Source organism: Orycteropus afer, unplaced genomic scaffold (genome assembly GCF_000298275.1).
Source record: "Orycteropus afer afer isolate SDZICR_OR568_19922 unplaced genomic scaffold, OryAfe1.0 scaffold00219, whole genome shotgun sequence".
Classification (NCBI taxonomy): domain Eukaryota; kingdom Metazoa; phylum Chordata; class Mammalia; order Tubulidentata; family Orycteropodidae; genus Orycteropus; species Orycteropus afer.
Genome location: NW_006921806.1, coordinates 1,162,647 through 1,179,109, shown reverse-complemented (window position 1 = coordinate 1,179,109; position 16,463 = coordinate 1,162,647). Strand labels below are relative to the sequence as shown.

At 53.9% G+C, this 16,463-nt stretch overlaps 1 protein-coding gene across 1 annotated transcript in view; it reads right to left on the bottom strand.

Annotated features, from left to right (window-relative positions):
• The window catches only part of OBSCN (obscurin, cytoskeletal calmodulin and titin-interacting RhoGEF), a 312,151-nt gene that overhangs the window by 68,070 nt on the left and 227,618 nt on the right, over window positions 1–16,463 (bottom strand). The window contains 7 exon segments of the mRNA XM_042782023.1: window positions 1,184–1,462; window positions 2,385–3,249; window positions 5,043–5,416; window positions 6,509–6,784; window positions 7,478–7,765; window positions 8,782–9,057; window positions 9,199–9,471. Of these exon segments, the coding sequence (XP_042637957.1) occupies window positions 1,184–1,462; window positions 2,385–3,249; window positions 5,043–5,416; window positions 6,509–6,784; window positions 7,478–7,765; window positions 8,782–9,057; window positions 9,199–9,471 (2,631 nt within the window).

Sequence of the window (16,463 nt, the reverse complement as noted above, 5' to 3'; positions counted from 1 at the left end):
GGCAGCTGCAGGGAAGGGAGCAGCCCCATAGGGCTGCCTCTGAAATGACTTCTGGAGCCTGAGAAACATTTAGTCACCCTCCAAAAAACCAAACGAGTTGCCATTGGGTCAATTCTGACTCAAAAGTGACCCTATAAGGCAGAGTGGATCTGCCTCAGAAGGTCTCCAAGTCTCCAAATCTTTATGGAAGCAGATTGCCACATACTTCTGCAGAGCAGCTGGTGGGTTTGACCCACTCACCTTTTGCTTAGCAGCTAAACACTTAACCATTGCACCACTAGGGCTCCTTGCCTGACTTCCAGTTCACAAAAATCCACCCCATAAAGGCTCCCAAGTTGTCTTCCTGGCCCATAGCATTGGGTGAAACATGGAGAAGGATGGCAGGAAGGGTCAGAACCTCACAGCCTGAGCCAGGTAGGACTGAAGGATTTGGTGAGGCTTTCTCAGTTCCTCTGGAGTCTACTAAGAGGCAAGGGCTGGAAGATGCATCCATGCTTCTGTCCCAACAACTCCTTGCACACCAGCTAACATTTAATTCATGCTTAACTATATACCCAATCTGACAAAAACCAACAAATACATTTAACTCTCACAGTTACGCCACAGTTCGCCATTTATAGACAAGGAAACTGAGGCATAGAGAGATTAAATGGCTCCTTCCAGGTCAAAGAGCTGGTAAGTGGAAGAACTGGATTCTGAACCCAACCCTGTGGCTCCACAGTCTATGACCTTTTCCACAACACCACTGAGCTCCTCCAGAGGGGTTTCCTGGTGAAGCCCATGTGAATCCAGGACAGGGGTGGGTAGGGTAGGCTGGGCATACCTTTCCTCCCCTCATCCCTTTCACCACTCCATCAGACCCACTCTCTCCCCTGGGACTCTGCCAGATCTTCTTGGGCCTTTCCTTAGCCTGGATGCCACTCAAGGTCATAAGATTCCCATATCCCAACCTACTACCACCTCCCACAATGGGCTCCAGAGAAGAACCCTGTTCTTAGTGCTAGTTCCCAAGAGAAATCTCCACCAGACACAAGACATTAAGGTGACAAATCCTGCCTGGCTTGAGATCAATGCTCTCTGGACCAGCCTCATAGCTGGTCCTTCATAGCCCATCTCAGAAGACTACCCAAGAGCCCCCACACTGACCATCCTAGAGCCATCCAATGTGAAGACCAATACTTACAGTCCACACGGAGCTCAGCTTTGGTGGAGGAGACACCCATGCTGTTCTCAGCCAGGCAGCGGTAGACACCCATGTCTGCTGGCACCACAGCCATGATAATGAGCTGGTGGCCACCCTGCTGGTCCTCATTGATCATGAAGTGGTCATTCTCTTCCAGCACCTTCCCGTCCTTGAACCAGCGCACACTGGGCACTGGTTGGCCTGTCACCACACAGTCAAAGCTCACGGGATAACCATCTTGCACCTCTTGGTTCTGCAGCTCAGTCAGGAACACTGGGGCTGAGGCAGGGCAGGCATGCAAGAGTTACTTGTGGGATTCTTCTCAGCACCAAAATCCAACTCAAGCCAATCACCTCAGCTGCCATATATATACATGGCACCACCATTTGGGAATCTAGACATGCATGTACACTAACAATTCATTTCAGCATGTTCTCAGACCCTGACAACTAAAGAGAATTTTGTCTGTGTCTACTAGTGTCTCTCCCTCTTTCCTATTCTTTAAGAATACACTCTTTGCCAGCTTAGTTCCCAGGCTACTGCGATACAAGAGAGCTAGAAGGTCAGAAGCGGAGAGGAAAGGAAAGGTTAAGGAAAGGCAAAGTCTCTTTGGGCAGAGAGTTCAATGTGTGGGCAGTGGAAGCAGGTGAGGGATTTGAAGGCAAAATGGCTTCAGGGATGAGGAGATTGGAAGGAAGAGAAGTTTCAAGAAATGATGCTGTAGGTTATCAATTAATGTTCCTAGGGAGATGCAAGTAAATAGTGTAATGACTTTGTACTTTTAGCTGCTGGGATATGTTTTCTCTGAGTGGGAAATAGTGTCCAGATTGGGTCATGTAGAACCCCACCTTTTAGACTTGTTACATGTGAAACTCTGGAAGGTTATTTGTTATTTACATACCAGTTTCACAGATGAAGAAATTGAGGCTCACAGAGGATAATAAATTGCCCCAAAGCACATAGCTAATAACAGGCAGAGCTAAGACTCAAATTCAGGTCTGTCCAACCCCAAGGTGAGGGCCCTCCCCACCTCACTGAGCTACATCTGTGAAGGGCCCAATGTTAAAGCATAGGTTACTCCTTGAGTTTTTAGCTGACAATGGCCACTACCAGCTCTGCTCTTACCTTCCTCCCCCGACCTCTTGACCCCAGCTCCTGACCCCTGATCAAAAGTGGCATGCAGACAAATCAATACACTCACCAGTGTCTGAGGTTAGCAGGCTGGGCACTGACGCTGGAGGTACTGGTGGGGCCACCTTGCCAATGCGCATCTCCACCCCACGGGGCCCTTGCTCCACGAGGTTGATCTCCACCCCAATCCCCATTGTGGCAAACATCTCCTGGAAGCAAGTAGCAGCACGGCGGGCCTCAGCAAGGGCCTCAAAACGAATGCAGACAAAGTGCTCATCTTCACGGTAGGTCTGCCAGTCTCCAGGCTCCTCCATCTCCGTGCTGCCCTCCTCTGCACTGAAGAAGAGCTCCTCATCCGAGACCTCAGCTGGGCCCTTGGTGCGGAAAAGCCGGTGCAGCCGCCGGGCAGCCCGGCGGAAGGCATCATCCAGCTCACCCCCTGACGAGCTCTCTGCTTCACTCTCTGTTCCGCTGACCACCACACAGGCACTGTGGACTGCATGGCCAAACTTGTTGCTCACCTGACAGGTGTAGCGGCCTGCATCACTGTGATCCAGGCCCGTGACCAAAAGCGAGCAGGTGCCATCACTGAGCTGGTCAATGTGGTAGTGCCGCCCATCTGCCAGCTCCACGCCATCCTTCAGCCAGCAGGCACGCAAGTCCGCCTTGCTGGTTACCACACACTCTAGGCGCAGGACATCCCCCACCTGTGCCTCTGTGTCCCCAAATGTATGGCTGAACACAGGCCCCTCCTGCTGCTTCATCTCCTTCCGGACCTTGTAGCCTTTAAAAGCTGCCTGGATCTTCACAGCTGCCTTGTCCATGGATGGGTCACCCAGGTCCTCAGCACTCAGATCATCTGGTGGTGGGTGCACCATGACCGGTGGCTCCTGTGGCTTCTGTAGTTTCTCAGAGGGGGCAGGTGGGGCCACAGCCTGTGCAACACAAGGCCTGACAGTCAGAGCTGGCAAGGCTCAGGGACCATCCACCCACACCTTACAGAAGGGAAGGGAGCTGAGGGCTAGAGTAGGGAAAGGACTGATCCATGATCACATGGGGCAGAACCAGCATCGGAGCTAGCTCTCCTGCCCTAGGGCCTACCCTAGCATCGGATTCTGCCTTCTTCTATTCGTAACGGTGGGAGCTTTTTTGAGTCAGGATACATGACTGCTCCTATTGTCACAACAAGCAAGCCCAGCTGCTTCAAATTGCTTTCCACAGGCACCCAGAAGGAGAACTGACAGTCAGGGTTTGTGGGGATGACCACAGAACCAGTTCTAGCTTTTCAGGTAAATTGTTCTAACAGCCAGAATGGAACAGAAATGAAAGAGGTTGCCTTGAGAGGGAGGGAGGGTCCTGGGGGTTAGCTTGTACTAGGGGAGGCTTGACATCCCCTAGTTGAGACACCACAGGGAAAACTGATGAGTTAGGTGAGATCTGAGCCAAACTCAGCTCTTAGGACCCATGTGTCTGCAGAATGTCTGTGCCCCTTTTCAGAAAATACACAACCATGGTTCTGGCTGAGCAACATCAATGCCAAAGGCAGGTTCCAACACGTGGGTGCCTCAACCTGTGGGTGCATGTGGCACTGATGTGGGAGTGCTCAGAATGCAGATAAGCATGGCATACAACAACCATTTACTAGGGCTGACAATGTGGAAGACACTGAATATGCCTGTAACATCCCAACATGGCAACCACCTCTCCTCTGTGTCCCTGCATGGGGCTGATATGTAAGATGCATTCTCTGAGCATTGGCTGCAAAAGGAGATGTTGGGTGGATCGATAGAGTGAGTAGTGGATGAAGGGTGAGTGAGTAGGGGGAGGGCTCAGTGACTAGATGAATGGGCTTTGGGATGCAGTTAAGAAGATGACTGGGTGAAAAAAGAGATGAAATAGTGACTATATGGCCAGTGAGTAAAAGGCTGAGTGGACAGACAGATGAGATGGGTGATGAGTAAGTGGACAGATAGGTGAGTGGTAGATGGTTTCATGGGTAGGGTAGATGAAGAGGCGATTAGAAGGTAGATGGAGGATGAGTGAATGAATGGGTAAAGGGTCAAGGGTAGGAAAAGATAAATGGATAGATGGACACAAAGGTGTGTGAGTAGGTGGACTGAACAGTGAATGCCTCAATGACTGAGGCATTGGACAAACAGATGCATGAGTAAATGAAGAGTCAAACACATGGATGGATAAAAGAATAGATGAAAGAGTGAACAGATGGCAGGATAGTGGAGCACTAGGTGGATTAACAGTTGGAGGGTGCAGAGAAGAGAAGGTAGGTGGTGGATGGGGAGACATGGATGGGTAGGTGAGTAGATAAAAGGGTGAAGATGAACAGATATATAGCTTTATGGGTGGATGGAAAGAAGATAACAGGGTGATGGAGAGAGACATGTACAAGGAAGTGGGAGCAAATGAACAGATAGGTGGGTGGATAGGTAGATTGAACTGGAGGATGGGTGAATGGGTAGTGGGAGAGTGCATGGAAGAATGGGTAAGTAAAGGAGTGAAGAAGTATGTAAGCAGGTGAGTGAATACATGGATGATGAGTGGAGAGAGGTAGATGAGTAAATGGGTGCAGGTGTAGCGGGTGGATGGATGGGCTGGCAGATATTGGATAAGGAGGTGAGCAAGTACAGCAATGGTGGATGGATGGTAAGTGGCTGAGTGGTGAAACTCTGAGACACCTGGGCCTCCCCTGCAGGCCAAACCAGAGGCTCACCTTGCTGGCAGGAGTTGGGACACTGGATCGCCCAGCCTTCTTGAGGTAGGTAATCAGGGAAGGGGTGCCTGCCCTGGACTCATCATCAGAGCTGGTGTGTGACAGGTCAGCCTCACCAGTGCGTGCCAGCTCGTCAGCTGTGGAGTAACCCTCAGAGAGGTAGGGGGCCACCTCCTCTGCCTCCTGCCGCAGGCGCTGATGGCGTCCGTCCTCCTCAGGCAGCTCGCTGATGGAGTCCAGTGTGGGCTCGCGGCTCATGCGGCGCTTCCGGGCCAAGGCCTCCCACAGAAGATGTAGGTCACCCTCCTGGGCTGCCTCAGGAGGGAGGCTGGGCTGAGCTGGGGCCTCACCCTCTGAGCCTGGGGTCAACATCACTGAGGAGGGCAGTGGATAGTCAGCCAGACCTGGCCAGCTGGGTCAGCACATTCTGCTGCTCACCAGAATATAGCCTGCACCAGCAACTTACCCTCACTAGACCTCTGCTTCCCTGCCAGGGCCATTAGGTAGTACAATCTAAATTTACAAAGCGTTAGAGGCCTGTAACTGCCCTCTCTAACTTCAGAAAACCCACACAATGTATTTCTCTGGTCCCTGGAGGGCAGGCAGTAGTCAGGAAAGGGCTCTGCCAAGTCACAAACTGCACTAATTTTTACCCTTCCTGGTTCTGCTGAGACACAAAGCCTAGAAGGTGCACAGCCTCAATCTCAGAAGCCAGCCCTGCTCCCTACCCACTAGCATCTCACCATGCTGACTTGTCTCCTGGATAACTTTCACTCATAGACATGCCACCTCCTCCAGGAAGCCTCCCTGGATCTCCCACACATACACATGGTCCTGCAAGCCCCTCATCACACTGAGAGCTGCCTGGGGTCTGTACCCCTCCCTGCTCACACTAAGCATTGCTGACTTAATGAACTTCACATACAGAAATGCAGTGTCCCCAGGGCCCTCATGCAACAAGACGGGAGGATAAAGACAGGCCAAGCCTGCTCTAAAACCCAGCCCTCACAGTAACCCTGGGAAAGAAGATTATTAGTGCTGCCACTTGTTACATATTAGAAACAGAACCAGCAAGGTTAGGTTTCAGGTCACAGCCTGCGGGAGGGAGGCCAGGGCTGAAACCACAGCCACATGAGCCTGCCTACTCCGACTGCTGCCTTCTGCCAAAGGCCCTGATGGAAGCCACCTTACATGAAGTATGGTGCCCAGGGTGAGGGAATGAAGGGGACCCACTATGGTGGGGTCAAGACCCTGGTCTCAGGACATGTGGCAGCTGGCCTGGCTGCCAAGGATGAGGGGTATGAGATCAGGGGTGAGAACTGTGAAGCCTGCCCCAAAACCCACCCTGAAGGCCTCAGTCTCCCTTCCCTAGGACAGCTAGTACCAACAGGTGCCAGGTTACACCTAATGTCCCAGGGTTCCCCACTCTCAGGAGGCTGCCCACCCCTAGCCTCAGCAGGACGCACCCTGGAAGGTGCCAGTGGCCGTGGGGGCCTGGCCACAAGCTGGAACACAGCAGTACTCGCCCTGGTCCTCTGGTGTGAAGCCTCGGATGACCAGTATCTGTTGCCGGCCCTGTGTGATGATTTCAAAGCGGCCACCAGGCTGGATGCTTTCCGTCCCCTTATGCCAGATGACCTTGCTGACCTCAGCCACTACTTCACACTCCAAACGCACATCCTCACCAGCTGCCACTTCTCGGCTCACAGGGGGCAAGGGGGCAGGTGCAGACTCCAGGGGCTCTGCGGAAACAGCATCCATGTGCAGAGAATAGCCCATGTCAGCAAGGATGCACCTCAGGACCTGGACTCTCCTCGTGGTTCACAGGGCCCCTACTAGTGGTGGGGTCTTCTTGGGGCTCGCAGAGGACCTTGCCAGCAGAGGAGACTTCAACTTCCCAGTAAGACTCGAGGCTTAACTGTTGTTGTTATGTGCCATCGTGTCGGACCCGACTCACAGTGACCTCTCCTTGGGTTTCTGAGGCAGTATCACTACGGAAGTAGATTGTCCCATCTTCCTTCCAAGGAGTTACTGGTGGGTTTGAACTGCCAGCCCTCTGGTTAGCAGTCCAGCGCCTTAGGCACTACGCTACCAGAGCTCCCCTAGGCTTAACTGTTGTTGTTGTTGTTAAGTGCCGTCGAGTTGGACCTGACTCATAGAGACCCCTCCTTGGGTTTTTGAGGCAGTATCACTACGGAAGTAGATTGCCCCATCCTCCTTCTGAGGAGTGGCTGGTGGGTTTGAACCACCAGCCTTCTGGTTAGCAGTCAAGTGCCTTAGGCACTATGCTACCAGAGCTCCTTAGACTTAACTACTACCCCATTATTACATGAAACAACAGGCCCAGGGCAGGGGTTTAGGATCAAAATGCACACTGGGACCCAGGACCAGCAGCTGCCTGACCCCCTAACCCTGGGAGTAGGGTTGTGACTCACCAAGCTTCACCATCTGGGGCAGGTGCACAGGTTCCCCAGCACCCACAGGGCCCACAGCCGCAACACGGAAGCGGTATGTCTCCCCGGGGGCCAGGCCGTCCACTACACATTCAGGCCCTGGTACCAGCTCATGACACAGCTGCCATTCTCCTGTGGCTGCTGTCTTCATCTCCACCCGATAGCCGCAGAGGCCACCACCACCATCACTGGCCGGGGCCACCCAGGACAGGGTTACAGAGTGGCCACTTCGGCCCACCACTTCTGCATCCTCTGGTGGGTCAGGGAGACCTGCAGGGTGTCCAGTGAGCATAGGAATGGATAAAATATAGCAGCCTGCCTCCCCAAGAGGCTAGCCCTCAGCTGAACCCAGGTTCTATTCCTAAGGGTCTGGGGTCAGATGGGGCCAGCTGCCCCGTGGTCTGTGTGTGCCTATGTCTGGTTCTCTGGCCTGTTCTGGGCCCACCAGAGGCCAAGGGGACAGAGGCGGGTGGCATCTGTGTGAAGCATCTGCATGTGGCTCATGTATGTGTCACTAAGCCTAGCCCAGGGCGGAAGAGTATAAGAACCCCCAGCAGCCTTGGGGCAGCACCCAGTAGGAATGAGGCTACCAGGACCTGCCTGATCCCTGCTGCTCCTGCAAGGCTCTGCTCAGGGGGCTGATACCCTAGGGTCACCCTCAAGGAACATCAGCAGATTCATGCAGACAGACAAGTCCAAAGCCCAAAGTACAGTGGGTCCCAGCCAACAGTACCCTTCCCAGGGCTCAGGAGCCATCCCCACGTGGTCTCACCATGCCTTACAGGCTTAGGACCCTTAGGACTGGCTGAGGTATTGGGTGTGGGAGTGGGAAGGGCACCTGAGGAAGGTCCACCCTACCTGCTGCTCCCAGTCTCTCTGTGAAACCAGAATGGTAAAACAGCTGTACTCCTCACCTTCCCTGACTCTTTGAGCTCCTAGTCATCTCCTACTTTAAGAAACAAGCCTTATTTGGGGATCCAGGGACCCCTCCTGCAGACTCAGTGGAGGCCTTGGGGGCTATGCCTGGGCCCAGATGTGAGAAGCTTGTCTCTAGACCAGGAGCCCTGAAGAAGCTGGCAATGCCTGCCACAGAGGGCAGAGTCACTCTTGGGGAAGGGCCAACTGTGACCCAATGCCTCAGGAACAAGGCCAAGCTGCTCCCCAGTCTGGGCAGGTCAGAGTAAGCCAACCCCAACCCCAGGACTCAACCATGTCCTTTGAGAGCACCCAGAAGGCTGGGACGTAATGAGACCCTTCCCACAGAACAGACGTTGTGAACTACTCACCCAGCACAGTAAGCCGGGCAGAGGCTACCGCCTCACGAGCAGCAAAGGTGACCTCCCCAGCATGGTGGGGCCGGGCGCTTCGCAGCAGCAGGGCATGATGGCTGCCATCAGCAGTGACTACCCAGTCAGTGTCCTCTGGCAGGATGGCAGCACCATTGAGGTACCAGGAAGCCTCACCCACAGGTACTATCTCACTGAGCGTGCAGCGGAAAGTGGCCTGCCCACCAGCCTGCACTGTCACATCCTGCAGGGGCTCCAGGAGCTCCAGGCGCCAGCCTGTGAACACATGAGCAAGGAAGGGTGGCCCAAGCCACAGGGCACAGTGGGGCAAACAATCATGCTTCCCAGTCCCACAAGGCCTCAGACCACACCCTCCACCCCTTGCTGCAAAGCATGTGGGCCCAGCCACACAGTCACCTCTGACAGTGAGGAACGCTGAGGTCACCATATCCCCGACCAGAAAAGTGACTCGGCAGCTGTCTTGTGGCCTCAGGTTTTTGAGCAGGAGCAAGTGACGCAAGCCATTCTCAAAGTAGACCACCTCTGCATTCTCTGAGGTGCGAACTGGCTCATCATCCAGTAGCCAGGTGTGGGCGGCCACCTCTGGCTGTGACAGCTGGCACTCGAACAGCGCTTCCCCACCCTCCAGCGCCTCCACATTCTCCAGGCCCCGCACCACTGTGTTCTTGGCTGTGAAGAGAGGACACAGTTCAGGGTCTTCCGTACTGCCTCTTCTGTTAGTGTTACAACCACATGGAAGACAGTACTCAAGGTCCACCATGGAGTGGCCCACACTTGACCTTCATGGCCACTCATCACATGTAGCCTGTGGTGTGATCCTATAGGGGAGCATCCACATCTCAGGGTGAGAAATGGATGCTCAGACCTCAGTGTAGGTCTCTGAGCCACCTCCTAGCCCACACAAGCCCACCCTGTGCAATCCTGCAGTTCGAGTCTAGGTGAGGCCATGATCCCTTCATTGCTGCCATGTCTCCTGAGAAACTCAATGTAGTGTATTACAAACCACAGTCCATGGTGCTTCCCATTCCCCATCCCCCCAACTCTCTGGTATGTACAATTACATGAGTCTTCATAGCAGTCACACACAGGCAGAGGCCTGCTCCACCTAACCTTCAGCTTGTACCAGCACTTGGCTGGCCATCTCCAGGGCCTCCAGAGTCCAAGTACAATCAGTACCTTGGAAGGCAAGGTAGCAGGGGCCTTCCTAGAAGTGGTGGCCTCCGAGTGATAGTCATGATCAACCTGCCCCAGGGAACAGTGCTCCAGAGAGGGGGATACTTGTGGGTACTTTTGACCAAGGGATCTCAGTACACAGAGCCCTTGACTGGATCCCTGAGCACCCACCAGGGACCAGACACCCCTTGTTCATCCCCCTTCCTCTAGATCAGCTTTCCCTTCACCAACTGGAATTTCACTATCACCAAACCCACTGCCATTGAGTCAATTCCAACTCATAGTGACCCCATTGGGTTTGTAAGCCAGTGAATCTTTACACAATTAGATTGCCCCATCTTCCTTCCTTGGAACAGCTGATGGGTTTGAACCATCCATTTTCTGCTAGCCAGCAGTCAAACGCCTTAGGCACTATGCCACTGGAGCTAGGAAATGGCACAGGCCAGACGGACGTAAGGGTCATAGTTGCTCTTGACAGGGATAAGGCAACAGCAAGCCTGATCAGTGGCCAAGTGGGCATGGGTGAAATCAGAGCTCCCTCAGGTCTACATCACTATTGCTTGTTTTAATACAGCCCAGGTTTCAAAATGGCAACTGATCCCGTAGCTCCCAGTCCTACCCTCACCATCTCCACTGCTGCTGTTGTTGTTATGTGCCGTCGAGCGGGACCCGACTCATAGCGACTCCTCCTTGGGTTTCCGAGGCAGTATCACTACGGAAGTAGATTGCCCCATCTTCCTTCTGAGGAGTGGCTGGTGGGTTTGAACCACCAGCCTTATGGTTAGCAGTCAAGTACCTTAGGCACTATGCTACCAGAGCTCCCCCATCTCCACTAGGTACCCAGAAATAACTTGCCACTTCTCTGCTCAAAAATTGCCAGTAACGCCCCATCATCTCACAAAGGACTGAAAGCCCAGATCCTGCACTGCCTATGAGCCCCAGATCCAAGCCCCTTGCCCTGCCCTACACACAGAAGCTTATGGTCTGTTCGTGCCTCTTTTCCCCCAGATTTCCATGTCTCAGCCCTCACCATCCTCAGGCCCCAACTCGGATGTCACTGTCTAAGGGCCTTACTGTCTGACCTATTAAATTGCAGCCCATCCCACCTTGCAGTCACAGAGTGGCAGCCAGAGTGGCATAGATCTGGGCCCTGTTTGCTCATTCCAGCCTTGGCAAAAACTGCCTCCACCCTCCAGCTCACCCACCTGCCCAGCTTCAGGCTTCTGCAAACGGGACATGACCACAGATAAATGAAGCCCCAGGGGTTGGGGTCTACAGTCCCACCTAGCCATGGGGTATCATCACTGAGCTACAGAGTAGGACAACGCTGACCTGCCCAGGAAGGGGCAGTGTGGGATTTGAATCCAGGCTTGCAGAGCTCAGCCTTCCTTCTGCTCCAGGGCACAGCTTCAGCTAGACCTTTGGCTCTCTGCTCTAGGCGGCCTCATCTGCCCGCTCCTCCTCTAAAAGCCCTCAGCCCACCTGCCACCTGCCTCCTCCAAAAGTTCCTCTTGGCTGTTTTGGACACAGAGCCTTTTGGAGCAACTTCTGCCCAGGGACTATCCTCCCCACCCCCATCATAGAAGCTTGGGTGGTGGAGGAAAGCAGAGGTGTGGGAGGGGTGGGTCAGGTCCTGGTGCAGCCAAAGCGAAAGCCACCTGCTGTGATCATGCTCAGATCTGTATCATCTCATGTTTTCTCTTAAATCTCACTGTTGTGCTGTCTGACTTTTGTTTCCCATCATACTGGAGGCTTCATTGTCAGGTTCTGGCCATCACTGCCTGCCATCCCCCCATTCTAGCACAGCCCGAGCCTCACCAGGTCCTGGCTGTCACTGCCTGCGCCCTCCCATCTTGGCACAACCTGAGCCTCGCTGTGGCTGCGGCCGGGTCCTGGCTGCCAGCTGGGCGGCCTCACCTTGCACTTGCAGCAGGGCCACCACGCGGGTGCCCGCAGCCTCACAGGCATAGATGCCGCTGTCGCAGGGCAAGGCTGGCCTGAGGGTCAGCCTGGCCACGTTCCAGTCCTGCTCTATGATGACCCGGCGCCCGTCGGCACGCACCTCCTGCTCATCCCTCTTCCATGTGGCCTGCACAGGCCGGGAGTACTGGCAGAGGAGCTCGGCTGTGCCATCCTCCTCCACCACCAGGTCCTGCATGGCACTGACCACTTCCACCGTGGGATCTGTCGGCCGACACCCCGGGACATGCATTAGGCACAGCAGCGTGGCCACACCCCCTGCTGCTGCTCTGTGGTGTCAGTGGCTGCAAGCTTGGACAAGCAAGCAGGGAGCTGAGGGAGTGGGGGTGGGTGCAGAGTGTTCGTCCCGCAGGACTTTGTTTACCTGTGCAGAAAGATATGTGGCCAGACAGGCCCCACATGGTCCCTCCACCCTCAGCTGACAGCACTATTTGGTGGGTCTCTGTCCAGGCTAGGCCCTCCTGCCCCTGTGCTCCACCTCCCCCAGTCCAAGCCTTTGCCCATCACTCTGCAGGGGACACAGCAGCCCCTCCTGAAAGCCCTCAGGCCCTGGGCATGCAGCCTCTCAGCCCAGCCTAGCCTATCTCAGCCCAGCCTAGCCTAGCCCCTCCACAGGGGCCCTGGGTCTCTCAGCAACACATTTGCCCCTACCCAGGGTCCTAAAATGACTGCCTTACCCCATCCCCACTTGTTGAAAATCCACTGAACAAAGGTTGTTCTCTCTCTAAACTTGAACTCTCCAAAATTTCTAGAGGATATGAATTATTTTTCTAATCTTAAATGCCAATCAATAAAAAGGAAGTTGTTCCTATCCTCCGCCCAGCTCTGGGGCAGCCACATCTACCCCAATTTCAGCCCCAGCCTCTGGTTGTGGGGGAGGTACCTCTGTCCCCCAGCACAATGTTTGGGTGTATGCACCAGACAAAGCAGGAGACCAGGATGCCTCTACTGGAGGTGGGGGGACTGGCCCTCCCCATTGGCCAGCCTTTTCTACACCCACAGCAGATGCAGGGAGAGTTCCAGGCAGGGTGCTTTGGCCTTGGATCAGAGGAACTCAAGGTTTCTCTTGCCCTTCATGCTGCCCACCAAAAGTACCTGAGGGGCAGGGGCTTCATGGTGGGGGAACACTGAACCCCAGCTCACAGCAGGTGACAGCCAAGTGGGCAGTGCCTGGGATCCTATGGACAGGCGGGGCATGGGTTCGGTCTTCAGTTTCACCTCTTCCCTAAGCCTGCTGTTCTTATCTATGAAGTGGGGCAGGAATCTGCTACCCATCCTCAGAGCTGGCCCACACAGACAACACATGAGGATGATGCCCAGTCCATGCTATGAGGGCTGGCCATGCTCTGACCCTTACCCACCCCCGGGAGCCTGCAGGAAGCATGCAGGGCAGGGGCAGAAGCACCAGCATGGGAATGAGGCAGCTCACTGGCCAATACCTTTGATCAACAACTTGGCCGTGGAGACCAGGGACCCCGCCCGGAAGGTGATGGTGCCTGAGTCAGCGACCCCCAGGCCTGAGAGTATGAGGGAGTGGAGGGTCCCATCACACACAGTGATGGTGCTCTGGGGGCCGTCCTGAAGCAGGGTCCCATCCAGCCACCAGCGGGCCTCTGGCCCACCAGTGCGAGACACCTCACAGGAAAATGTGGCCACCTCCCCCGCGAAGACATCCACGTTCTGCAAACCACGCACCAGGCGCAACGCTGCCTCTGAGTGACAGAGTGAGAATAAGGACCTGGGATGGTCACCCTGAGATACACCTGGGTAAGGGCCACCCTGTGGTCTGCCCGGGCAGGAGCCATCCTGGGCCACCCTTGGGTCCACCTGGATGGGGCCACCCTGGGATCCACCTAGGTGGTGGCCACAAGGAGCTGAAAGGTGGCCTGTGGAGATTTGGGAGTCAAGCCTGCCAGTTGTCCAACCCTGAGCACAGATGGAGACATACAGGCTCCACTCCCAGGGTGCACCTTCTCATGGTCCTGCACCCACCCCCACCTCAGAACATACTCAGTTTTGGGAACAGCTGACCAGTGGTGGCAGAGCAGACACACCTCAGGACCCGTGGCTGGGGACCATTATGGCACTGAGTCAGCATGGTGGGGTGGGAAACAGGTAGGAAGGAGAGGCAATGTGCCTGCCTGGACAAAGAGGAACTATCTTGGGAAGCAAGCACCCTGTCCCTGAGGTATACCATCCTGAGAGTGTAACTTCTCCAGATGTTCTCTGAGGTCCCTTCAGTCCTAAGATCATGGGATGTCACAGAGGGATCTGAGTTCCAGAAGTTGCCTGGACTCCATACAGAAGCTCTGCCTGCCCTGTGCCCTCCCCACACTCCTCCCCACATCCCATCCTCCTCTCTGTAAGTCCCCACTCTTGCTCAAGGCAAGGGTAGTGATGAAGCTAAGAGTATTCCAGGGCACTGCTGCCCTCACAGCCAAGCCCCCACACCATGGGTACGAAAAGGACCGACTTGGTTCTGAGAGAACTACCTGCTACCTGGCTCTGGGAGTGCGGCCTGACCCTCCCCCACCTTCCAACTAGAATGGAAGGCACATGCACCCCTCTCTGTCCTTACCTCTGAGCCCTTTACCCATCCAGGCCCATACTATGCCATTCTGAGGGCTCCTTGCAAAGTGACAGAAACTGGCCCACAGTTCATAAAATCCAGATTCTTCCTGTTCACCTACTCCCACGGCCCATTTCCCCTCATCTCTCTGGGTGGAAAATGAAAGGGGAGAGCTTCCAGAGGTGCCAGCTACCCTCAACATGACGCCAGGCATGGCAGCCAGCTTGAATGTCTGCCTCTGCCTTCCTCCAACAGACCCTGTCATCAGGAAGCCCCTAACAACCTTCCTCTCTATATTCTTCCTCTTTGTGCACTGTTAAAACAGCAGTATAGTCCCCAAACTGCTCCCTTGATGATCTTCCCCAAGTGCCCAGCCAACTGCCTTCTCTTGCTCTGCTTGCTCCCTAAGTCTCATCCAGTGCTTGTTCTCAAGCTTGCCTGTCACAAGACCTACTGGGGCACCAATTCAAACACACTCTGCCCAGGGCCCTCCCACAAAGTCAAGGCTTGGCAGTGTGGGCCAGGTCCAGCATCTGTATGTGAACAGGCTTGCCCAGGCTGGCCTAGAGCAGGGCTTAAGCATAGCCCTCAGCTTGACCTGCAAGGCCCAACACAAAAGCCCCACAAAGCTACCTTTACATAGCTGCCCACCCTACTGAATTCATTAGACCTTTCTGGGCTCCTGTTTAGAGCACCCAGGAAACTCCCTCTCGTCCATCACTCAACCTGAGGGCACTAGCACTTTTGAGCTTTTCCCAACCCTGTAGGCCACAAAACTGATCACATTCATCCAGCCCCTAAAGACTCAGGAGACATCTGGGATGTCAGGACATACTTTGTATCCACTTCCAACTCCAGCAGCATACTGAAGGCTTCCTGAGGGTCTACCTGCATCCAGCCCATCTCAAGGTCTGGGACTTGGTCAAGGGTACAGGATTAGAGGGTTTGTTCGATGAATGGATAAATGGGTGGGTGAATGGATGGATGCGATGGTAAAAGGATGGATGCTAGATGGATGCTAAATGGATGGATGAAGGTGGGTAGATGAATGAACAGTAGATGGATGAATGGATGGAGGGATGATGTTGGTGGATGGCTGGTGAATAGATGGATGTTGTTGTTGTTGTTATGTGCCATCGAGTCAGATCCGACTCATAGCAACCCCTCCTTGGGTTTCCGTAGAGATATCACTACAGAAGTAGATTGCCCAACCTTCCTTCCGAGGAGTGGCTGGTGGGTTTGAACTGCCAGCCTTCTTGTTAGCAGTCAAGTGCCTTAGGCACTATGCTACCAGAGCTCCCGAATACATGGATAGTGGATGATAAATGGGTGGACAATTTTAGATGGATAGGTTGTGGATGAATGAATGGTTGGTGGGTGGATGGATGGACAGATGGGTGGTTGGGTAGATAAATAGAAGGATGGTGGATGGTGAATGGATGGTGATGAATGGATGGCTGATAGTGGATGGGTAAATGGCCAATAGCTAGATTAATGGATGGATGGATGGAAAACTGGTGGGTGATGGATGGGTGGTGGATGAGTAGACAGTGGATGATGGATAAATAGATGATTTTAGATGGATAAATGGTGAACAAATGGATAGATGGTAGATGGATGAATGGACAGATGATGGATAGATGGGAATGAGTTTGAAAACCAGGAGTAGGACAAGTTCTACAGGCAAAATATATCCCAAGTTGAAAACAATATCCTTAAAATCTTGTTTGAAGGCCTCAGGCATAAACACTATGCTTGAATTCGTACATGTGTCATAGTTGTCCTATTGGATCAGCACCAATGAACCTATTAGGTATGTAGGTGTGTGTTAATATAGACATGTGTGCATGTGCCTATACTTGGGTCATAGGGGTAGGTGTGTAGAGGATAGAAGTCTTCACCAGCCTACCCCAGTGGCCTGGTCATGTTTTAGTGGGTA